Raw genomic sequence first — 24,294 nt, 5'->3', positions numbered from 1 at the left:
TGAACTACATAGAGATTGCCTTGGTGCATTTTTATTACGAGGTGAGGTAAAGTCCATCGGGATTGCAGACAGGCAGGCCAGCGGCCAGCCCGTCTTTGTTTCAGACAGTTCAAGTAGTAGGACTAACCACTTTTTAGCCAGAGAGGACTGTGAAGTCAGCAATCAGAACGGACCAATGTCAAGTACCAATTTTTGGCACTGCAATAGTTAGAAATTGATGTTATCCTGCCCCCTTGTGGCGGCTCTGTAGCAGCACCCTGTCATTGCACCTGGTTTGCTGGGGGTCCTTACTTCAACTCCTAACAACAATGGGGGTGGGGGTGGGGGTGGGGGTGGGGGTGGGGGTGGGGGTGGGGGTGGGGGTGGGGGTGGGGGTGGGGGTGGGGGTGGGGGTGGGGGTGGGGGTGGGGGTGGGGGACTTGCATTACACACCTACCTAACATAATTTTGTCTTTTCTTTTTTTCATGCATGCAATAATAAAGGAATAAAATACCTTTCATACTTGGGGTGCCCAGAAATGTCCCTGGAGGAAGTTGCATAGACACACTGCTGTTCCTGGCCCTCAGGTCTTTAATGGGATTTGTCAGGGCTGCAAGTGGAGAGAGTAACATCTACAGCCTGGGAGAGATTGAGAGGCACAAGAAGGCTGGGGCGAAGGCTCTTTCTGTGCATACAGTGCCTGCTTTCCATGTGAGATCTGAGTGTAAGGGAATGAGCCAGCATGCTGGCTGAAGCTTGTCACCTAGCTCTTTGAGATGGAGACAGATACACCTCTGTATTTTTAATGCTTTTTTGAGACAGTGTTTTTATATTGAGCCCTGACTATCCTAGCCAGGCTGTCCCAGAACCCACCAGGATCCCCGTCTTCTTCCTCCTGACTAAAGCATGTGCCACCACCATTCCAGCTAAGACAGGTGCATTTCAACCTCAACGGCTTTGAGAAAACCGGTGTCCAAAAGTCAAGGTGTTCAGCACCTGTGAAATGACATTTGAGACTGAAATACATGTGTAAACACACACTATGTACACATAAAGTTGAAACAACACATGCATGTACACATGGACAAGTACACAAGTTAAACATATGTGTGACTGCAGCTGCACACACCGTAAAGTAGTGGTGATGAAGTCCACCGTCAACTTAAGCCCCAGGCAGCCCTTTGGAAGGCCTGACCTCCTTGCTGCAGGAGCATCCTGGTGGGTGAGACTTAGAAGCATCACAGGGCGATGATGCAGAGACACCTGGGTGCTCGTCAATGGATGCTGGATGCTGACAGAGCCCAGCAGGCCCAGCTTTGGGGAATCTCATGACTACTGAGTAGATCCCAATGGTGAACTGACAATGTGATCGATCCCAGCTTTGTCAGCATGGTGGTCACCTGGATGTTCTGAGAGGGACCAGGCACCTCTCAGAAGCCAAGGCAAGTGGCCCTGCACTGGGGAGAAAAGGCCACCTGGATCAGTTCTAACGTTAACCTCCCCACCCTTAATCATGACAATCTGTCTTCTATGTTGGAAATAAAATAACATTGTTGGATGGGCTTTTTTGTTATGTATTTACCTTTTTAAATTTATTGGTTCCTTGTGAACTTCATATCATGCGCCCCAATCCTACTCATCTTCCCTTCCCCTTGTACCTGCCCTCCACCAATGCAACCTTTCCCTGCAACAGAGGTAAGAAATCTCTCTCTTGGCAGCTGTATTGTGCCAGTATGCCCATAATATTCCCTTTTGTCCACACTTCTTTGCTTGTAAATGTTCATTGCGATGACTCGTTGCTCTGCTAGGAAGCCCTGGCTTCTGCTGCTCTCATCAATACTGGAACCCCACAGGAGCTCCTCTTGGATATCCTGCTCCTGCCCTGAGTCATGGAGCTCTGTAGTTTTGGATCTGTACAATCAGCCACTTAGTGCACTCCAGGAAACCAATGACGGGCTAGATGCTGGGGTAGACCAACTGAAAGTCGGGCATCTGGGCATGAAAGGCTCAGAGAAGGTCAGCCTGCTGGCTCTCACTCACTCATGCCCTTGGGGCCAGCTCGCCCTCAACCCCCTCAACCAGTGGCAGCTCTGCCCTGCTGCTCAGGTGATGTTCGAGGATCCCCTCCTGAGTGCTGCAGCCACTTAGGGAAATGGCCAGTTCTTCCACTCATAATCCTGTGGCCAGCTTTCTCGTATTCCAGAGATTGATGAGGGGAAAAATGTGTCTCTCCCTCTTCTGTGCCAGTGCCCAGCAGGCAAGAAGCAGGGACAGCTCTCCTGCTCTCATGAACCCAGGGAAAGTATTCCTGACTGCTGAAGGTGGCTAGGGACAAGAGTGGTTGTCACTGCTGCATAACAGACAGGAGGCAGGGCAGCTCTCCCATGCTCACATCCTCAGGGCTGGCTCACCCGTACCCCTGCCATCAGGGTCAGGTCTACTGTGCTGCCCAGGTGAGGGGCAAGGCCAGATCTCCTGTTCTCATGGCCTCATGGAGACAACTCTCCTCCTGCCTCCATAGTGATGGCAAATGCAAGGGAAGGAGATCTCTCCCTTGCCATGCCAACGTACAGCAGACAAGAGGCAGAGCCGGCTCTCCCACACTCATGCCCTCTGGGCCACCTTACCCACAGTCCCCACATCTAGGTCCAGCTCTACTGTGCTTCCCAGGTGAGGTGCAGGGATTGCCCTTCCAAGTCCTGCAGCTGGTGAAGGACAGGGCCACCTCTCATGCTCTCATATCCCCAGGGCCAGGCCTCCTGCCTGCTACAGATGGTGAGGGAGAGAAGGGAGGAGTGCACCTCCACATCACCACAAGGACCAGAGTGGTAGGGCCAGCTCTACCATGCTAGCACACTCAGGGATAACTCACGCCCATCTCCTGCCATGTTTGGGCCCCTGAGTACTGTAGGGGTCTCTGGACGGAGTCAGCTTTCCTGCTCTCGGGCCTCCAGGGCAGCTCTCCCACAATGCCCAGGTGAAGGGTGGGGCTAGTTCTGCACAGCCCTCAGATACCAACATGTCCACAGGGGCAGGCCAGACCAGGGACATCCACTTGGCCTTTGGTAGTGACAAATCCCTGCTGCTGCAGGGCCTTGGACACAGATGTGGTCCCTACTGTCAGCACAGGACCCCACCATGATCCCAGGTGACTTCACCAGCTACTCACATCAGGCTGTTCCTTACTACCCTCAAGTCTCCAGTTCTGCCTTCCTTGGTCATGCCCACATCCTTCTGTTTCTCTTTCTCTTCCATTTCTCCACCACATACTTGCTTAACTTAGTGGTGCCTGGGGGATGGGGTGTCTCTGAGTGTCGGGGTTGTTTCAGGAGATCTCAAGAGTGCTCTGCTCTGCTTGGGAATTACGGTGCCTGGCAGGGGTCATCTCGAGTAAGGTATGTTTCCCCAGACCTGGCCACCAGACTGATATTCAGCTCAGGCTAGCTCCATGTCTGGGTGTTAAGGCGCAAGTGTTGTGGTCCTTTCAGGTTCGCTCCTCTACAGGCCCACCTGAGTGTCCATCTGTCTTGGGCTCAGTCCTGTTTGGCAGGGTTCTTCTAGTTCTCTATCCTGCTTTCCATCCTGGGAACCTGGCCAGACCGGCCAGGCACCAGAGTGGTGGTTGTCCCGGGCTAGCTCCTTGTCCGGGCCCTTGGGGCAAACTGGTGGTCTTCTCAGGCTAGCTTTTTTTGGAGGGGAGAAGTGTTAGGCTACTGATCATTCAGATATTCACGGGTCACTGTGCTTAGCTTGGACATAGCTTCTCTCCCCTCTGCCATCCCATGATGAACATGTGACATAGCAGCCACATGGCTCTATCATTAGTGTCTCTATGGTGGTGTGGATGAGAGAGAGGTACACTCCTCCCTTCTTGTCCCTCCCTTCTTGTCACCAGCTATAGCAGGCAGGGGACCTGGCCCTGGGGACATGAGAGCAAGAGTGGTGGCCCTGTCCTTCACCAGCTGCAGGACTTGGAAGGCCTCCAGGGGCTGGGCTTCGTTGTTCTGAGAAGGGGTCTTTAATGTCTATCTCTGCTTTGCATGGCCTGGTACTGTGTAGCCCATGCTGGGCTTAAATCTGAGCAGTCTGGGCTGGAGAGATGGCTTAGTGGTTAAGAGCACTGGCGGTTATTCCAGAGGACGGGTTCAACTTCTAGCACCCAAATGGCAGCTCAAAACTGTCTGCAGCTCCAGTTCCAGAGGATCTCACACCCTTGTACAGACAAACACCAATCACATGAAATCAAAATCAAAATTAAAAAACAAAAAACTTTGAAGCAGTCTGCCCCAGCTTACTGAGTGGAAGGAGTTGTAGGCTTGCCTCATGTAAGCTTTAAGACATGCTTCTCTCTCTCTCTCTCTCTCTCTCTCTCTCTCTCTCTCTCTCTCTCTCTCTCTCTCCTCTGTCTCTGACTCTGTTTCTCTTCCTCTTTTTCTGTCTCCAGCGATTCCTACATCCCTGGGTATCACTGAACTTGTGAAGGTGCAGAGACGCCCCTGAAGTCCTGAGCTCCTGCATCCACCACTCACAGCCACTCTCGTTTATGTGTTGCTGCCCTCAAATCCGAGCTGCTGTGCACACTGGGTTAGCATTCTGCAAACTGAGCTGCACTTCAGCCCATAATGTCCCCGCTGCTCCTTTCTTTTGACAGTTCTTCACTGGATAACTCAGATTGCACACTATCCTTTGACAATACTATGGCTTATAAAAATGTACTTAAAAATGACCTCAGTCAGCGCTGTGAGGTCATTTACCTTGCCTTCCCACTTCCAGCTCTGGCGGAGGCCGTCTTCTAACATTGCAGTAGCTGTTGGTTGATTGGAGAGCATTTGGATGTGTAGGCTGGGGAGCTAATGCGTTGGAACTTAATGAATTCTTGAATCTGAACATAATTAGTTTTCTTCTACATTCCCATGTTTCTTTTTTTTTTAAATATTTTATTTATTATATATTATGATTACACTGTCACTATCTTCAGACACACCAGAAGAGGGCATCAGATCTCATTACAGATGGTTGTGAGCCACCATGTGGTTGCTGGGATTTGAACTCAGGACCTCTTGAAGAGCAGTCGGTGCTCTTAACCGCTGAGCCATCTCCACAGCCCCCATGTTTCTTTTAAGAGGTTTATGTTTTCTGGATATTAATTAATTTTCTCTTATCCTTTCTAGGTTTGAAGTACAATGGGGGTTATTTTCTTCATTGCTTGCAATTTTAACTCTATTTGCTGATCAAAGCAGGGAAAAGTGAGGGTGGGACTTTGGTCAAGGGAAGCAGTGAGTCCTTGGGGGACCAGTGGGGCGCTGTGGCACGGCAGGGCCAGCCCAGTAAGTCTTGCGGGTTTCAAAATCACTAAGAGCCTCCTTTTCTGGCTTTCTGCTTTGAAGCCCTGAAGAGGACCAGCCTCAGATCCATAGCTTATGAGCTATGTGCTGGGGGTTGCACTGGCTGAGAACTAGACAGCCCCTCAGAGGAGGGCAGATGTCCAGGAGCCAGTGTGACCACAGGCCCCTCCTGCACAGGAAGAGCTGTCCACCTGAGCACAGATCTGTCCAGGTAATACCCAAGACAACGAGGCACGGATTTTACTGGGTCTTGCTCAGAGGAGAGGGCTGAAGGGTAAAAGTGTCCTAAAACTGTATGTGGAGCAGTATCCCATGCTCTCTCCCCCAGCCTGGGCAAACAGGAAGCAAAGAACAGTCACACATGTCTCCTCATGTGTTATGGGAAGGTAATGTCATTTGCTCCATTTCTTGCAGGAAACCTGGTCTTGTTCAGGAGGTAGCCTTCTCTCCCCAGAGAAGTCTCCCTAGTCAGCCTGTCCTGACTGCCCCCAAACAGGTTCCCAGGTTAAGAATGAGGCCTGCAAGTGCCCATGTGGGACTCCTCTACAGGGCAGTCTCCTGCCAACGTTATACATGCCCTCCCCTGCTCCCGCACCCCCATCCCATCACAGGTCACATTGCTTGAGGCCTCAGACCCACCTCAGAGCAAACACATGAAAACCACAGCTGTGGAGTGACTGCAGGGGCAGCTGTGCCCTCTCTCTCCACCAAATCTGCCCTCTAATAACCCACTGCCTGCCTCTCTAAGCTTGTTCCTTCAAGGCCAACATTCACATTTCACATTAACAACGTAAGTCCACACTCACCACCACCTGCCACACCATAAGCCAGTAGTGCCTATTATAACCAGGCTGAAACTTGAGCCCCTCATGATAGGGCAGCAACCTGCTGAGGCCCTGTCTCCTGACAACTTCATCTCTCTTCCTGGAGTCTGCACGCAACTGGACAACTCAGAAAGCTGCTTGCATTTCTCGGAGTATTTGCACATTACTTGCTCTTGCCCTGGTAAGCAGCCTCCCACATCCTGTGAGAGCTTCTGGGAAGCTTTCCCTGTCCCTCCCACTGTCACATTGGTAAGATGTCATCTCCTGTGTTCTTTCTCCCTAGACTGTGCCAACATCTGTCACAGCCTGAGGCACACAGAAGCCCGTGTGACTGACATGGATGGTCCCTCCGACCAACGGTCTCTCCTAATTTGAACACAGGACAACAAGGTTCCTGGCATAGTCACCCTGCTGGGATATCTGCTGAGTTCAACACCCTGTCCCAGTAGTATTCTGCCCCTGGGAAACACATTCCTCTTTCTTATCTACTCTGTCCCCTGAGCAACACTAAGCTCTCTGAGGACAGACATTTTTTTCCTGTCTGATTTGAGAAGAGAGGAGTGTCCTATCCCTCTCAGAGGCAGGAAGGGCACCATTAGACCCCATGTTCCCCAACCCATAATGCACAACTCTGGGAAGTTCATTCCATGGATTCAGTGCTGGCTTCAGCCTCTGGAACAGGCTAGCTAATCAGACAAAACCAACGAGGACCTCCCGGAGACTCTGGCCAGCCTGGGTTGGAGATCTGGCCTCGCATCCTGATGACTCCTTGACGTCCATGCACTGTGAGGTTCTGTCTGTGTCTCTGTCCCCGTCTCTTCTTGTACACAAACAAATTCCAGTCAGGCAGGTCGCACGTGCTCTTTCTTAAACTGGGATTCATGGAACACTGAAGATGGCCTTAGGTGGAAAACACAAAACACAAACATAAAAATCACAGCTGGTGGAAAGAAAAACATGACCCTAAAAACCACTCTGCCCCGTCAAGGATCAACAGTGCAAGACCAGTGTAGGCAAGAGTAAGTTCCCACCTGAGTGGATCCTGTCTGAAAAAGGACATGTCCATTTGAACTGTCAGATCTGGGCTCTAGGGCTGTGGAGATGACTGTTGGGGAAAATGTCACAGTACACCAAAGGACCCTGTGAAACCAGATATTGTAGCGTCCGTGTGTCGTCTTTGGCCTGGAGGTCAAGAGAGACCGAAGTGGGAGCTTGCTGACCTGAGATCACTGGCATATCCTGTCTCAAAAGTCATGGTGGAAAAGCATTTAAGGAACATTCATGGCCTACATGAATGAGGATAAACATGCATGCAAACAGAGAGAGAGAGAGAGAGAGAGAGAGAGAGAGAGAGAGAGAGAGAGAGAGAGAGGAGAGAGAGGAGAGGAGGGGAGAGAGAGAGAGGAGAGGAGGAGAGAGAGAGAGAGAGAGAGAGAGGAGAGGAGGGGAGAGAGAGAGAGGAGAGGAGGGGAGAGAGAGAGGAGAGGAGGGGAGAGAGAGAGAGAGAGAGAGGAGAGGAGGAGGAGGAGGAGGAGGAGGAGGAGGAGAGAGAGAGAGAGAGAGAGAGAGAGAGAGAGAGAGCGAGAGCTCTATGGTCATGTATGTCTCATGCACAAATTCAGTCCTTATAGCAGTATCTAGAGTCTTCCAGCCGCGGTGTTCTTTTCCTCTGCATACTGTTTACCCTTTGAGCTCATGTCCTTCTTTTCCTTGCCAGTGAACATGGCCTTAATTCCCATGGCAACATAACTATCAGGTTCTGAGGGATCCTGTCTTATTTTTCTGTCTCCTTTTGTTTTTACTCCAGTTCTCCGTGGGCAGTCCAGGTCGTCAAGGACTGGTGCTTCTCCTGCCCTCTGCCAACTGATATAGGGGAGAGAGCTGTGCCCTTAGCCCTAATGGTCTTTTTAAAAATTCTATGTATCTGTGGGTGACCTTGATCCTCCCACCACCACAGTCCTTTTAAGGAGTTACAGGTCTACACCACTGACCATGCCTTTTCTTTCCTTTCCAGATGGCTTATTTTTCCTTCTGAGAATATGTCCAAGTACTGCAGACAGGAGCTGTAGGAGGACTTCCCCCTTCTGAAGCTGCTGAGCTGGAAGCTGGTGGAGGGAGGGAAAGGAGGCCGTCCCAGTCCCATGCCATCTCAAGGAGACTCAGGTCAGCACGCAGCTGTTTTCAGGACTGTCCCCTGTGCAGCCAGGAAGCTTTGAAGGTGTGTTCTGACTACAGCCCTCAGCTGACCCCATTCCCCTTCTCCATGCAGCACCACGGACAGAAGACAAGACAGAAGCCACTACAAGCCTGAGCCCAAAGAAGCAGCTGACACAATAGGATGATGGGGTCTCATCCCACTGTTGTTAGTTCTCTTATCTCTTGGGGGATCTCACTTGCCTCACATGTAGCCAGTTCAGTAAACTTGTAGATTTTTTCCTAAGACTTGAAATCAGATCTAGGGTGAAGGTTTTTGCCTGTAATCTTCCAACTCTGGAGGCCTAGACAGAAGACTGGCCTTAAATTCCATGCCAGCCTGTACTATATTGGGAGCAGTAATCTAGCTTTGTTGGCCGTGAGAGACTTTACAGAAAACAACAGGCCTAGTGCTATAGTTCAGTGTACTTACCATGCAGATATCCTTCTTGGCCAGCATCAAATCAAATCAGGTGGTTCATGGTCAGAATCCCAGGATGGTGGGGTAGAGACAAGAGGACCAGACAGCCAAGGTCACCTAGCATGCCAGTCTAGAATGCATGGCACTCTCTATAAAAACACACTCAACCCCCCTGCCCCAAATCTTATGCCCAAACCTGAGAAAAGTGACATGGCGGCTCACGACAGCCACATAATCCCTGTGAATCGTAAGTGCTCTCCGTTGGAGAGAAGAAAACTGGGCATCCATACGTGCAGTAATCATTTCCTGTGCCTCACATCTGGAGTTGGCTGAGCATTGAGTTCCTCCCCTGTGCACAGCAGTGAGGAGCTGTGAAGTAAGTACTCTCTGCTGGGCCTATGGGAGGTGTTGAGTCTGTGCAGCCAGTGCTCCATGCTGGCCCTGCGGAAGGCATTGAGTAGCTGAGCATTGTTCCTTGCTCTCCCTGTGGGAAGCAGTGAGGAGGTATGCATCCAGTGCTCCCTGCTGGCCCTTATGGAGGCACTGGGGAGCTGTGTACCTGACAGTTCCTTGAAAGGAAATGGGGAGGAAGGTTTGGAGAGCGTGGAGACTCCAAGCTTTGCCAATAAGGAAGGCAGAAAGGTTGCTGGCCATGCAACCAACTCAGAAACTGATGTTCTACTGCCCCCTTGTGGCAGTTCTATAGTAGCACTGTGTCAGTGCACCAGGCTTGCTGGGGTCCCTGCTTCAACTCATACCAACATGGGGGTGGTGGTGGGGTGGGGGACTTGCACTACACACCTACATAACATGATTTTATCCTTCCTTTTACCATGCGAGCCATAATAAAGGAATAAAATACCTTTCATACCTGGGCTGCCCGGAAATGTCCCTGGAGGAAGTTGCATAGACACACTGCTGTTCCTGGCCCTCAGGTCGGTAATGGGATTTGGCTGGGGTGCAAGACAAGAGCGGGACATCTACAGCCTGGGAAAAATTGAGAAGCACAAGAAGGTTGGGACGATGACTCATCCTGTGCATACAGTGCCTGCTTCCCATGTGAGATCTGAGAGTATTCCCCAGAGTACAAGGGATAGAACCAGCATGCTGGCTGAGGCTTGTCACCTAGCTCTTTGAGATGGAGACAGATACACCTTGGGTTTTTTCCTGTTTTTTTTTTTTTTGAGACAGTGTTTCTATACTGAACCCTGACTAACTCACTCTGTAGACCAGGATATCCCAGAACTGAGATCCCCGTCTTCTTCCTCCTGACTAAAGCATGTGCCACCACCATCCAGCTAAGACAGGTGCATTTCAACCTTGACGGCCTTGAGTAAACCGGTGTCCAAAAGTCAAGGTGTTCAGCACCTGTGAAATCACATTTGAGACTGAAATACATGTGTAAACACACACTACATACACATAAAGTTGAAACAACACATGCATGTACACATGGACAAGTACACAAGTTAAACATATCATGTGACTGCACCTGCATGTACCGTAAAGTAGTGGTGATGAAGTCCACCGTCGACTTAAGCCCCAGGCAGCCCTCTGGAAGGCCTGACCTCCTTGCTGCAGGAGCATCCTGGTAGGTGAGACTTAGAAGCATCACAGGGCGATGATGCAGAGACACCTGGGTGCTCGTCGATGGATGCTGGACGCTGACAGAGCCCAGCAGGCCCAGCTTCGGGGAATCTCGTGACTACTGAGTAGATCCCAGTGGTGGACTGGCAATGTGATCCCAGCTTTGTCAGCACAGTGGTCACCTGGATGTCTCACTTCCGTGCAGCATGGGACCAGGCACCTCTCAGATAGCCCTGCACTGGGAAGAAATGAAGGCCAGCCAGATCAGTTCTAATAGTAACCTCCCCCACCCCTTAATTAATGTAATGTCTTCTATGTTGGAAATAAAATAACATTGTTTTGATCCTCCTGCCTCAGGTTTGAAATTATTGCAATTACAAGCAGCATTACCAAACCCTGCCATTTTGTTACATTGTTCAAAAGATGTGCATGGGGGGAGGGCTGGAGAGACTTGGAAGCGGTTAAGAGCCCTGGCTGCTCTTAAGGAAGACTGGGGTTTCATTCCCAGCACCATGTAGCAGCTCACACGTGTGTGTGTGTGTGTGTGTGTGTGTGTGTGTGTGTGTGTGTGTGTGTGTGTGTGTGCAGTCCCTGGGGAAGCCAAGGCTCTCTTCTGGCCTCCACTTTGCCTTGCACACATGTGGTGCTCAGACATACATGCAGGCTAGACACCCATTCACATAAAAACAACAAATAAATAAAAAATATGTTAAAGAGAGACTTCAAAAACAGAGATATAGGGACTGGAGAGATGGCTCAGGGGTTTAAGAGCACTGACTTCTCTTCCAGAGGTCCTGACTTCAATTCCCACAACCACATGGTGGCTCAGAACCATCTGTAATGGGATCTGATGCCCTCTTCTGGTGTGTCTGAAGAGAGGGACAGTGTGTTCATATACATTAATTAAAAAAATGAGAGATGTAAATGGGACTCTGTATGCTTACTTTGGTTTAAGAAACTTTCTTTCTCTGTATGTTAATGTGTGCCTATTCCTTTGTCCTGTTGGGTGGTGGGGGTGGAGGACAATGTGTATAGTTGTTTTATGCCTGTCTACCTTTCAAAACAGGTTTTGTTTTGTTTTATTTTATTTGAGACAGTGTTTCTCTCTGTGTAGCCCTGCCTGTCCTGGAACTGGTTTTGTAAACCAGGCTGGCCTTGAACTCACAGAAATCAACCTGCCTCTGCCTCCCGTGTGCTAGGAGCACCACCACTGTCTGGCCACATCTAGCATTTTTAACGTTGGTTCTGGGGTTCAAACTCAGCCCTTTCTGAGTATGCTGGCCTTGAACTCACTGGATCTGGTGAAGGTCTTTCAACTACTTTTGGAAATAAGATAACAAATTCAATAAGACTAGTGATAACTAAAAATATATATATTTCTGCAGAAAGAGAACTCCAGCATAGAGAAAAGACAGGCTAAGGTGATTTGGTACAACACAGAGGGTTTTAAAAACCTATAGAGAGACATTCGGGTTCTCTTCTCCTATAGGCCTATAGGACTTGCCTTACTCTCCCCTATCTCATTGGCCTAGGACATAAGCCTCATTCAATTAAAGAAAAAGGGGGGGGGACCTTTAGAATGGCCCCTACTGATTACTAGTTTCCCTATGCGACCAGGCTAAGTGACTAGGACTACCTACCACTGAACTTTATGAAACAAAGAGGGGCTAGCCTCTAGCCTGCCTGTCTGCAATTCCTATGGATTCTAGTTCACCTCACACTAAAAATGGACAAAGGATTTCTATGTCGTTCACTCCTTATCCTCCTACGACATCTCCGAGTGCTGGGATTTTTTCTTTCCCATTTGAGATTATTAAGTGGTTTTCGAGGTGCATGACACAGGTTACAGGATAAGGTTACTGTACACAGGTTTCAAGGAATCAAGTGTTTTCACTTGAGGAATTAAAATTTCAAGAAGTTAGTCATAAACAAGGTCCGGACATGCCTGAGAGGGTGTTAGAGATAGGACCTGCCGGACCAGCCATCAGCCCCAAGGACATTGACCATCTGTAGCCACCCCCTCCCCTTCCTCCACTCCCCAGAAGTGTGTCATCCTCCTGAGTGAGATAAGCCACCCTACCCACACTGCCGAGCTGCTAGAGAGCACGTACTCCTTGCTGATGTCATTTCGCGCCGAAAGTAACCGTGCACCTTTTGAATTGACCAATCATGTGTAACCGCGCGAATGCCCCTTACCTCCCCTATAAAAACCCCTGAGTTTGGGAGCTCGGGGTCGATTCCTCTGTCTCCTGTGTGGGATACGTATCGACCCGGGATCCCGCAAATAAAGCTACCTCTTGCTGTTACATCAAGACGGCTACTCGTGATTCCTGGGGGCACCCCACCCCGCGAACGGAGCGAGAGACGCGGCTCCCCGTTTAGGGGTACGCTTTTTCACACTGAACATGGGTCTCGTTCATGAGATTGTTGTGATTCTCAGCCTTTCTCTTCCCTCGTGTGTGCTCTTCATTTTCTGGTTCCGTCTCCCTAGCACCTACTAGGGGAGCTGCTGTGCTCTTCCAGAGAAGGCTTTTGTTGATCAGAGGCAAGGACTTCATCCAAGGCAGTCACCTGTCCGGTCGCTAACTGTCCTTTCCTGTATGGATTAAGACAAACCACCCAGGAACACGGTAGAAATTGCGAACATGCCTCCCAGAAAGGGGTTCTACATGTGGGAGTGGCGCGCAAGGAGAACCCGGAAGCGCTGGGAAGGGGACGAGGATATCCTGTGGAGCCACGCCTCCCCCCTGGTTATTGGTCACTTTTTTCACCCAAACACCAATGGATGCTGACCCGAACCTCCGCCGCCCAAGCCAAGGATAGGCTCCGCCCCGTGCGGGTTAAGTGCAGCGGGTGAGTCTGAGTTCCAGGCATGGAAGGAGGCAGGCTAGGTTGCGCTGTCTGCGTGCTGACCGGGGCTTCCCGGGGCTTCGGCCGCGCCCTGGCCCCGCAGCTGGCCGGGTTGCTGTCGCCCGGTTCGGTGTTGCTTCTAAGCGCACGCAGTGACTCGATGCTGCGGCAACTGAAGGAGGAGCTCTGTACGCAGCAGCCGGGCCTGCAAGTGGTGCTGGCAGCCGCCGATTTGGGCACCGAGTCCGGCGTGCAACAGTTGCTGAGCGCGGTGCGCGAGCTCCCTAGGCCCGAGAGGCTGCAGCGCCTCCTGCTCATCAACAATGCAGGTGAGAGTCGCCATCAGACTAGGGCTGTGAGCTCTCATCGCCATTTAGGTAGGTGGAGGGCGAGTCCAAAGTTCAAGAGGAGAGGAAGTACCAGTGTCACTGTAGGGTGCGATGCCCTCTGGCGGATGTGTGAGTCAAGACTTCTTGAACAAATCCCTCTGCTTTTCTAAAGAGCATTCAAGTGTATTCTTAGCTTGCATTAGGGGTGTCTGCAGAACTGGGGCAGAAAGATAGCAAATGGCTATGGGGAGGAACTGTGGAAGCTTGAGAGAAGAGCGCCCCAGTTGTTGTGTTATTTCTTTGGCCCTGTCTTTTCCAGGCACTCTTGGGGATGTTTCCAAAGGCTTCCTGAACATCAATGACCTAGCTGAGGTGAACAACTACTGGGCCCTGAACCTAACCTCCATGCTCTGCTTGACCACCGGCACCTTGAATGCCTTCTCCAATAGCCCTGGCCTGAGCAAGACTGTAGTTAACATCTCATCTCTGTGTGCCCTGCAGCCCTTCAAGGGCTGGGGACTCTACTGTGCAGGGAAGGCTGCCCGAGACATGTTATACCAGGTCCTGGCTGTTGAGGAACCCAGTGTGAGGGTGCTGAGCTATGCCCCAGGTAGGTGGGTGCTACTGACATTGCTGTCCCCAGACAGAGCTGTTACCTTTGTGTGGGCTGGGCAAGGAGGGGAGCCTCATCTACATTCTCAGTAAAGAATCCAAAGACTTGAGTGCCCCTCCCTCCAGTCGTGACTCCTCACCTTGCAAGAAAAATACAGACTCCTAAGAAGTTGGAGCAGTCAGGGGCAGGGGTAGTCAGCCACAGGAGTTGTCTGATTAGCAGGTGGGATAAAACATCCACACACATAAAAATAAATTAAGACTAAAAACACAAAATATCTTTACATGTTTAGCTGTCTGCTTTTCTCCCTCAAGAGACACATAGTATTCCTCCAGGCATACCCAACACCCAGCAAAGCCGTAGGAAGGATTCAAGAACTAAACACTCAAGGACAGCACAGAGATAAGTTGAGGCTGAGCTGTGCTGGCACACTGAATGGGATGCAGAAAGGACGCTAGCATGAAGAAGATAGGGCCCCTTCTTATGGGATGAAAGGGTGTGAGGTCTTCTGAGACACTGTCTTGTATGACCAGCCTATTAAGATGCCACTGTGCCTTTCTCCTAAACTAGTGACTTCTGTGCTTAGAAGGTAGCAGTGAGATAGAAAGACTGAACAACTAAGGGGGGAGGTGCAGTTGTCTGTATTTTGAGTAGGACTGGATCCGGGACACACAGAGGCAGAGTGGTCTGTCTAATGGTGAAGTAAGGCAGGACCAGGATCCAAGCTTGTTTCTAACTTCTCAGTCTACACCGTGTCCCCTCAAGTTATCTAGCACCTGCCCTATACACACATACATGATATTTCTTGTTCCAATATCCAGATCACCTGCTCTGAGCTAAGCCTAGGCTCCTTCAGACAGCAGTGATCACATGTAAACCACAGCCGGGAGGGGAGCCAGTTCCAGAAGGCCCAGAGCTAAGTTAACCCTCTGGAAGCTGCCCCAGTTTTCATGGAGGAGCAGAGAAGCTCCCTAGAGACTGAAGAGAAGCAGGGGCCAGCCTAGTTTTCATTTCAGTCTCTGGAAGAATGTTCTAACAGGATACCAAAGACAGAAATATCTGTTTGAAAGCATAGCAAGCCTCTGCCCTGTGGTGCTCGAGGAGATAAACTGGGCGTGGTAGAGCACTGGAGAGGTGTGAGCATGAGTTCAAAGTGAGAGGCCTGCATGGACTCTGACAGAGTGTCTGAAAACACAAGAGAGAGCAAGAGGAGCAGGGGAGGATCAGGCTGGAGGACATTCAGATGTTAGCAAAGTGCTCTTCCCGTCCTTGTGTTCCATGATTTTTCTGCCCCTAAAACACCATTAAAGTTTGGGGGCTTCACAATTCCATTGTCAGACTGGAGACATTTTCCAGACATGTAAGTAATGGTGACCAAACTTGTAAAGTGACAGGTCTTCCTGCCCTCCCCCTCCCTGCAGCCCACCCCTTGAGTCTGTGTTTGGCCTGAATGTCTATGGGCTTCACATGCATGCAGTACCAGCGGCGGCCACCAGAGGACACCATATCCAGAGCAACTGGAGTCACACATGGTTGTCAGCTGCCATGTTGGTACTGGGACTCAAACCCCAGGTCTCTGCAAGAACAGCAAATGCTCTTAACAGGGACCATCTATCTCTCTGTCCACTACCCTCGGCTTTTTACTGGGGATTTGAACTCAGGTCCTCATGCTAGTACAGCAAGCACTATAGCAACTGAGTGGCCCATCCGGGGGTATTGAGAAGCTGTGTAGGCCCAGAAAAGTGCAGCAGGTGAATTTGTCAGAGGGCTAAGAGGAGGCCTTGAAGGAAGGAGAAAGGCAAGGTTGTGTCACGTACCTGCTTGTCAGGTTTGAAGATGCTGAAGGTCTCACCTGGCCCCTGGTTGGCTGTAGGTGGACTGGGGAACCCGGTTTACTTATCTGTTAGTGCAATGGGAGAGTCAGGAAGAGGTGTTACCTGGACAAGAGGTGATTTTAAACCGTGCGTACTAGACTTTAGCTTTGAGCCCAAATCTCAGACACAACGTGGTCTGGCTGACCTCCCTTGAGATCAAGCACTGAGGCCTAAGGGGAGAGGATCCTGAGTTTGAGAATGCATAGAGGAGCAGAGCTGAGGAAAAGGAACAGGTTAACAGGCAACACAACAGCCTGGGTCAGTCCTGACTCAGCTCTGCTCTCCACACAGCAGGGACCTGACCTGTTCCTGTCTGTGCTTTGCGCCCACCAGGTCCCCTGGACACCAACATGCAGCAGTTGGCCCGGGAAACCTCCATGGACCCAGAGTTGAGGAGCAGACTGCAGAAGTTGAATTCTGAGGGGGAGCTGGTGGACTGTGGGACTTCAGCCCAGAAACTGCTGAGCTTGCTGCAAAGGGACACCTTCCAATCTGGAGCCCACGTGGACTTCTATGACATTTAAGCCCATGTCCTGTCACAGTGCCCCCCCCCCCTCAGCCCTGCCTAACACACATACAAGCCCTCCAACCCAGCCAGCGGGGAGCCACGGGCACTGCCAGTCCTGAGAAGGCTTCTGCAGAGGCTCGGGAGAGAGCTGATGTGTACTGGAGTCCTCTGTCCCCAGGAAGAGAACTTAGGGCTGGGAGAGCAGGAGAAGCAGAAACACTGAGCAGATGAGGCAGAGTCTCTCGTCTGTGGTCGTTCTCAGGTGAAGAGGGCGGGGTCTGATTCACAGAGAGGACCGAGGGTATTGAATCTTTGTTGTACTGCCTTCATCCTGGGGTATTCACTGGTCCTCCCTCGACTCTGGTCAAATACATGGTTATGGGGCAGATGCCCTAGAGTGTGGGCTGTCCTTCATGAATGCCTGCTAACTTTTTGTAGAGAGCCCAGGAGGGACACACTGTTCATTAGACAAGGGGTCCTGAGAACTTGACTTCTATTTTCCAAGCGTAGGCAGAGAACTGTCTCCCTTCTTTTATGGAGGTCCACACAGAGGTAAGCGAGGTCCAAAGTCATCAAGATGATGTCCTTGGAGACCCATGCCCTTCTCACGCTTCTGTCCACACTGACCCACCTCTGCTGACATTTCCTTGAGGGTCCTAGAGCTCATCAACGAGTATCAATCCTCAGGGCCCAACACACAGCAGACAGTGCTGACCAGTGAGTGCTTGCCCACATGGCAGTGCTGCGAATAGGTCCCAGCTCCCGTGACAAGTCCTCGTGAACTGTCCCTATGGGCCTAGGGCTGCTGTACAGACTCAGGGCCACCAGGCCTTCAGGAAAGCACCAGGATCCCTGAAGGATCCTGAGGATGCTGAGGGATCTGGTTCTTGTGTGGTCCACCCTCATGGGTTGGAAGCTCTACAGTGGGACTGGTCTGCAGCCAGCCTCTTGGCACAGCTTTGACAAGGGCCATACAGTTCTGGGCCATCAAAAACAAACAACTCCAAAGAGACTCAGCCCTGCTCTGCCATCTCACTGTTAAAAGAACAAGCTGACCGTCCCTGTGCCCAGCAGAGGGCTCACTGGGGCTGTGTAGCATGGAAAGGTGGGCCTGTCCTTCCTTCAGGATATCCCACCATTGTCCAGGTCCTGCAGGATTCCCAAGGTGGGAGGGGGTAGGTGACTTCTATCGCCTTTTCCTCATTCTCCCTGGAATGGACATGGCTGAGTTCAGACCCCTGGGCTGCTGCTTACAAGCTGTAACTCACAGCAAGTTGCTCTGTGCCTCTGAAAAGAGTGTGTATTGCAACCACTTAAGTCATAGCTCCCATCCCTAAGGGTCATCATGAGTGCTGACTGGCCTAGTGTCTGTGCTTGGCACTGAATGCCCCACTGTTGGTAAAACTCTGTTGACTCTTATTTCTGAGAAGGCCTCTAGTAGCTAAGGCTGGCCTCAAACTAAAATGACCTTGAGCTTCTGATTCTCTTCCATTCTCCCAAGCGCTGGGATTATAGGCAGCCACGACCATACCTAGGTTTATGCAGTGGTGGGGATGGACGCCAGCACTGCATGCACGGGTGAGCACTTCCAACTGAGCTACATCACCACCTCCACTACTGCCTCGTGACATCACTCACACAGCCTTCCCTCTAAGGGACCAGGTGCCCTGCCCTTGCTGACCTGTGCCAAGATCTCTCTCTCACACTGCACTGCTCCTGTGTCAGCCTCTTCAGGGGTCTAGGTCCTCTCAGACCATTTGGAGACACATGAGATTCCGGAGTCCAGACATTTCTGTGCTTGCCTTGAGCAGGTCCCCATCCCCTCCCTGAGCTTCTGTTTCCCTGGGAGGAAGGAATCCCTGTTTTGTTTCGTTTCGTTTCGTTTTTTTCTGCAAACCTCTCTTCAAGAACGACCAGGCTGCCCAGGGGATTGATATTTTATTGTCTGTGCAACTAGGTGGGCTAATCTAGAGTACCCTTCTGTTCTGGAAGTTCCTCCCAGGCCTCTTGTTTTTTTCGGGGGCTGGGTGGTGGGGTGGGTGGGATGGAGTGCTAAGTGTTTGGAACAGCCAGCCCCAGCCCAAACCCAATATGGTCACCCTCTTTCCCTGACAGAGGAGGAGTTCAGGGAGGAGTACCACATGTCCCCACAAGGTGGCGAGACTTTCTCTTGTCTTCTGGATGCTGGCTTCAGTGTCTTCTAAGACCTCTCTCATTCTATCCTCAGGGGGATCCACAGACGTAAAGGAGGTCAGAGGGATAGAGCTCCTCTCCTTAGGAGGCCCGAGGGCCATCCTAGTGACATACCACCATCTCTGCCCACAGGGACTTTCCCAACACTTAACAGTCAAGATAATTCCCACAGAGAGGTCAACCTGGTCTAGAGGATTTCTGAGTTGAAGCTTTCTTCTCAGGGGATTTTTAGTTGTGGCAAATTGACATTGGAAACTACTAAAACTAGGGAAGTAGAGATAGGAAGATCCCCAGGGTTTGCTGACCAAGCCAGTCTAGATAAATCAGTGAACTCTAAGTTCAGTAAGACCCTGAATCAAACAATAACGTGGAGCCAGGAGCTGTGGAACACGCCTTTAACTCCAGCACTGACCACACAGAGGCCACACTCCAGCAGAGACTACACAGATCACTGGAGTATGAGGCTTTGTCTGCAGAGGAAATTCCAGGTCAGCTAGGGCTACAAAGTAAGACTGTCTTAATCAAAACAAAACAAAGCAAACCACAGGCCAGGCATGGCGGTGTGCTCCTTTGATTCCAGTAGAGGCAGGTGGATCTCTGTGAGTTTGAGGCCAGCCTGATGTACAGAGTAAGTTCTAGGATAGCCAGGCCTGTTACACAGAGAGACCCTGTCTTGAAAACACACATACACATACATACACACATACAAATACGATGAAGAGTAATTGAGAAAGGCATCCAAGACTGACCTCTGACCTCCACAAAAATGCATTGTGGGTATGCACATTCAAACATGGGCAGACTACAAGACAGACAGAGTAGATGATAGAATAGCTGAGTGGACTGAAAAGAGAATTAGACTAAGGAAAGGACACTTAGACTAAGGATGGACATCTACTGTGATGGACACCATGAAGAAGCAACATTCAGGCAGTGGACCCAGATACGGGCCCTTTTGGAAAAAGAGGGGAGGGGATTTCTAAGGATTTTTGAAAGGCAGGGCAATTGCAAGTGTTTGATGTGCAGAGTCCAAAGACAATTATGACTGAAAAGACACTTCTGGACATTTATATATATATATATACACACACACACACACACACACACACACACACACACACACACAAATAGTTCAATGAAATGTTTTAAAGAGTAAATTTGTCCAATGGTAAATATTCAATGAGAGGAAAATATGATTTCAGTTGATGGAAGAGTATGATGAAGTGTGTTATAGAATTGTGCATGTGAGTCTCCTCTCTGAGACTTGAATTTGGGATTATCTTGGCTCAGCCTCCTCGGTGCTGAGATTACATATGTGGGTCATCTAACTCCTCCTCAGTCCTCCTCCTCTTCTGATTTCTAAAAGGAACCCATATAAAGAACTGCATGCATCTGCAGATCTGCTCTAAGACTTCCCTGATGAAGGCTGGGAGCACAGCTTACTTGACAGGGTGTGGTTCAAGGTCATCCGTCACTATATTATTAAGGCCAGTCGGGAATTCATGAGAACCTGTCTCAAAACATAAAAATAAAATGAATACTTTACATCCATTTTCCCTACTCCCAAGCTTTTTTACTTTTTATTTTAAAGTCTATTTTCTAGCAGCTCTGTTCTCGTGAAATGTTGTGTGAGACACAGAATTTTTTTTAAAATAGAGGAAAAATGTAGTAAATACGGCAAAGCTATATGCTACAATACCAGGAAGAGAGGTCGCTAATTGAGACCAGTTGACTCTAGTTCTGTAGAGATAATGAAAAGTCCAAAAAAGCAAACACAAACAGGACGAGAACAGAAGTCATGATTCTGAGGTAGAGAATTGGGAAGACACCAACCACAAGGTCCTCTGCCCATGGTGGCCTCACATGGCTCTCGCTCAGTACTGTAGTCAGATCTGGCTTGACTCAAAGAGAGATGTGGGTAGCAGAACTGGATTTTCAGATTAGGGACCATTGGGCTTTTGTGGCATAAAGAAACCAAGGTAATTTAGTCACAACATCAGTGGATCAAGGATTCATTTCCTGTTTGTTTTTTTTCCATTACCATAAAGGAGATCATGGGTGTTTAGAGGAAGACAGACAGGCAGTTATTGAACACATGTGCAGGAGTTTGTGGTGTAACCAGAGAGTTCTTACAATTCGACTGTTCTTTGTAAGTGTATGGGGTGGACTTGGACTTCTCCAGTGCCCGGTGGAGTTCTTTGAGGAAGGAATGTCAACAGCCTAGGAGACAGTTTCCCTTACTGTCGTTTCCAAGTTCTGAGTACCTTCTACACGCTTCCACTGAGTCTTTAACCTGGATCCAGGGAAATGACTTTAATGGAAGGGTTGGTCCATTATTGACCTTCTTCAAGCCATCAACTGAAGGTCCTACTGGAGCCTCGCTCGTGACCTTTATCGGTTGCGGGCAGCCAATCTAGACAGAGTTAGAGGTGCTTGTTGTCGGTTACTAGGCAACGAGTGCTCTTCCTTAAGTGAAACAGATCGTGGCAGGTATTGGTACTCCAGTAAGATCTGGGATTCTGGTTCTCTTGCTTCCGGGAAACTCACCTGGGCTACACTAAATCCGAAGCCATACGCCATGTTGGGTGAGGCGTTGCCTTGGTTACAAGGGTGCAACATTGGATTGTCAAGTAAGTCTAAGTGTTTCTATTGTCTAGAAAAATGATGCGTCCGGTTATTTAGACACCTACAAAATACGAATGCCCGTGTTAATTTAGCTAGTCTCAGACATCATTGCATTCGACACAGCACAGAAAAGCCAAAAGAACTCCAATTATAAGCGCTAGACTGAGGAAGGTTGTGGCTCACTAATCCTTGCCACTAATTCTTTTCCATTTTCAGACCACCCCCTCCCCTCACGACCTTCGTTTTTACATCGTGCAAGACTTGACTGTGGGACCCTGGGAAGGTGCGTCAGGTCCTACAGTAGGGCTTGGTTTTGGAAGAACAGCAGGTTTTGGCCGAGGGACTGGGAGCTTCAGCTGGACGCCCGTCCTGGGTGCTACCATAGGCTTGAAAGTACTCATCGCATCGCTGGAGGAGCTGGTGCTCCGGCGAATCTGAGACTGAGCTCCGGAGGCTGACGCTGTGCAGCGGGCTGAGAGAGTCTGTGGAAGTCGCAAGGGTGGGCGAGTTTTTCACTTGTTCCAAGGTGTCTAACACGACATCGAAGGTGTGCTTCACTGTGCTCTGCCTCTCTAGTTCACAGAGTTCATTCAAACCAGTGTTAATGGTCTCTTCAATATACTCTAGGCACAATTGCTGGGCCCAGATACCTCTTGCCTGGAAATTCGTGCCCTTATCCATGTATTGTCTCTGTTTCTCCTCTGCCCTAAGCTTAATGGCTTGCATCAGCTAGCCCCTGCCAACATCCTTGGCCCTGGCCCGTAGCAGAGGCTGTAGGCCCTAGCTGCCCGAGATCTTACATGATTGCTACTTTCTTCTCCTTCCAAAGCATGGAAGAAAAGCCAGGACACAGAATTTGACTTTTAAGTGTTATAAAAGCAGTACTAAAGAGTTAAAAAGAAAACAGGGTATAGGCAGGGTATAGGTGTGTAGCAGAGGCAGAGGAAGCTCTGTGAGTTCCAGAGACTAGCCAGGGCTGCATAAGATCCTGTCCCAGCAACAACAAAAAAATGTAAAAGGAAAATAGAAAAAAAGTCTTAGGAAATTTCACTTAACTGATATGTTCATTTTAATATACAACTAATATAGAAAATATAAGTAAAATTTTTACATTTTAAAATTACTGTCTAATACCCAATCACCCAATACAATATATATAATTTTACATGGATGGGCTTCTTGCTTGTGTGTTCAAGTAAGTTACATATTTACATTTTTGGAACATTTCAATTTGGGCCACCAACATTTTATCCACCTAATTAGTATATGTGGCCTCCTGGATTCCAAATTGGAGAAGACAGTTCTAGAAGGCAGCCAGAGTTTACTAAGGATTTACTGTGTGCTGAGCACTGCCCCAGGTCTACCATGTGGAGATTGTAACCCACTTAGTCTCACAATAACTCCAAGAGGGTACGTGAGTGTGCAAGGACACACTCATGCATGTTCCGGAGGTTTGCAGACCGCTTTTCTGCTGGGATTGGGTAGAGGTCTGACTGTGAGGATGTGAGGAGAGAGGAAGTGAGAGAACTGGCCAGAGACTAAAGTTATTCAGAAAGTTGGAGGGTCAGCTGGTTTGGCCACACATACTTAGAATCCCAGTTCCCAGGAGACAGAGGCAGGAGAATCACTTTCAGTGTGAGAGCAGCCTGGTTTACAGAGTGAGTTCCAGGTCTCTGCAGTGAGACCTTGCTTGTTTCAAAGAGAAGAAATGATGGTGGATGATTAAGAAGAAAAGTCGAGAGACAGAGGGAAACATGACAGAAAGATCTTTGGAAGAGTGGGAGACATGAAGGGGGACAATTGGAGAATAAACGGGGAGATGAAAACAGGAGGGGGGGTACCATGTTGGATGGAGTTTCCCACGTAGTCAAGACTCTGATGGAGAAATTACCTGGCCTGGCTAGACACTGCACCCCTACCTGAAGCTAAAGGGAAGTCTTGAAGATGCTCCCTTAGTTTATTCCAACAAAGAGAGTAGCTGCTACCCAGGTGACTTTTACACAAGGCTTCCGTGGAGTGGGGTGTTGGCCTGAGCACCATGTGTTACTGATTTAATATTTGCAGACTTCCATAGAACCTTTGCCACTTCTAAGCTATACATTGGAGGCAGGATGCTGATCAAGTCTCATGGTCCAGTACACAAAGAGTCTGGATTTGGTCCCTGCCATCTCAGAGACTGAGGGAAGAGAAACAGACAGAAGAGTACAGATGGTTGAGGTTGGATCAGCAGAGTAGGAGCCAGGATCTCTGAAGAAACTGAGGGAAAGTTTGGACAGATGTGGAGTGAGCTGACACAGCCAGCCAGGTGTGTGGAGTGTAGGAGCTCTCACTGTGTATGTTGGGCCTCCATCTCCTGCAGAGCCCAACAGTTTGGATGGGAAGGGAGACCACAGGATCGGATAAAGTGAGCCACAGTCTGGAGGTGAATGGAGGGTACTTTGGTAAAGGAAGGTGTTATTAGGAGAGGTCTGCAAGCTGTGGAGGGGCAGACAGGGTAGGGGCAGGAAGAGAGAACTGGGTGAAGGTCAGAACTTTCTTGCAAAATCCAGAAAGGGTTGGAAGCTTGGCCACTTCTCCAGCTGCTGCAGGGGAGTAGCTAGGAAGAGGAGGCCCTTGGGGGAACAGAAATGAGGAAACCAGGCAGGGGATTAATGCCTGTGGACTGACAGAAGGGAATCAGTGAGTTCTAGGGGAGGACTAGGGAGGAAAGGTGAGTGAAGAGCTGACCAGGAGCAGACGTGAACCAGAGCAGGCACTTTAGATGCAGGGCTGGGATGGTGAGGACAGCCCAGCTTCCGGTCTGATGTTCCTCCTTCCAAGGAGTTCTTAGCTACTGCTCAGACTAGACATGAAACAAAAGCCTAGGGATGACCTGTGGGATTCACAAAGACCAGGAAGGGGGCCTGTTCTGTCATCTCCCCCATAGAGCCCAGCACTTGCTTGTTCCCCAGA

At 49.8% G+C, this 24,294-nt stretch overlaps 1 protein-coding gene, 1 long non-coding RNA gene and 1 other non-coding gene across 7 annotated transcripts; 1 reads left to right on the top strand and 2 right to left on the bottom strand.

The window, feature by feature from the left end:
* Positions 1 to 3,681: 3,681 nt before the first annotated feature.
* LOC120102711 (small nucleolar RNA SNORA17) lies at positions 3,682 to 3,812 on the bottom strand. The gene has a single exon (XR_005504318.1). It is a non-coding gene; the product is annotated as a small nucleolar RNA SNORA17 (small nucleolar RNA).
* Positions 3,813 to 5,547: 1,735 nt separating this feature from the next.
* Positions 5,548 to 12,683, bottom strand: LOC134486600 (uncharacterized). 3 transcript variants are annotated; one of them, XR_010065846.1, is made up of 5 exons: positions 12,547 to 12,683; positions 10,256 to 10,583; positions 9,985 to 10,131; positions 9,635 to 9,750; positions 5,548 to 7,049 (listed from the first exon to the last, which is right to left on the bottom strand). It is a non-coding gene; the product is annotated as an uncharacterized LOC134486600 (long non-coding RNA). The 3 variants fall into 3 exon arrangements; XR_010065847.1 differs by lacking the exon at positions 9,985 to 10,131 and having other exon boundaries at positions 10,256 to 10,588; XR_010065848.1 differs by lacking the exon at positions 9,985 to 10,131 and having other exon boundaries at positions 10,266 to 10,588.
* A 381-nt stretch (positions 12,684 to 13,064) lies between these two features.
* Positions 13,065 to 16,938, top strand: Spr (sepiapterin reductase). Of its 3 annotated transcripts, none has more exons than XM_039107201.2 (3): positions 13,065 to 13,203; positions 13,849 to 14,139; positions 16,350 to 16,912. In XM_039107201.2, exons 2-3 carry the CDS (start codon positions 13,935 to 13,937, stop codon positions 16,538 to 16,540), a joined length of 396 nt encoding a protein of 131 aa, XP_038963129.1. In that variant the 5' UTR covers positions 13,065 to 13,203; positions 13,849 to 13,934; the 3' UTR covers positions 16,541 to 16,912. The 3 variants fall into 3 exon arrangements, with proteins under 3 accessions (XP_038963129.1, XP_038963128.1, NP_062054.1); NM_019181.2 differs by lacking the exon at positions 13,065 to 13,203 and adding an exon at positions 13,206 to 13,529 and having other exon boundaries at positions 16,350 to 16,938; XM_039107200.2 differs by lacking the exon at positions 13,849 to 14,139 and having other exon boundaries at positions 13,184 to 13,529.
* Positions 16,939 to 24,294: the final 7,356 nt, after the last annotated feature.

Source organism: Rattus norvegicus, chromosome 4 (assembly GCF_036323735.1).
Source record: "Rattus norvegicus strain BN/NHsdMcwi chromosome 4, GRCr8, whole genome shotgun sequence".
Lineage (NCBI taxonomy): Eukaryota > Metazoa > Chordata > Mammalia > Rodentia > Muridae > Rattus > Rattus norvegicus.
Note: the sequence above shows the minus strand (reverse complement) of the source record. Positions and strands in the feature narration are given on the sequence as shown.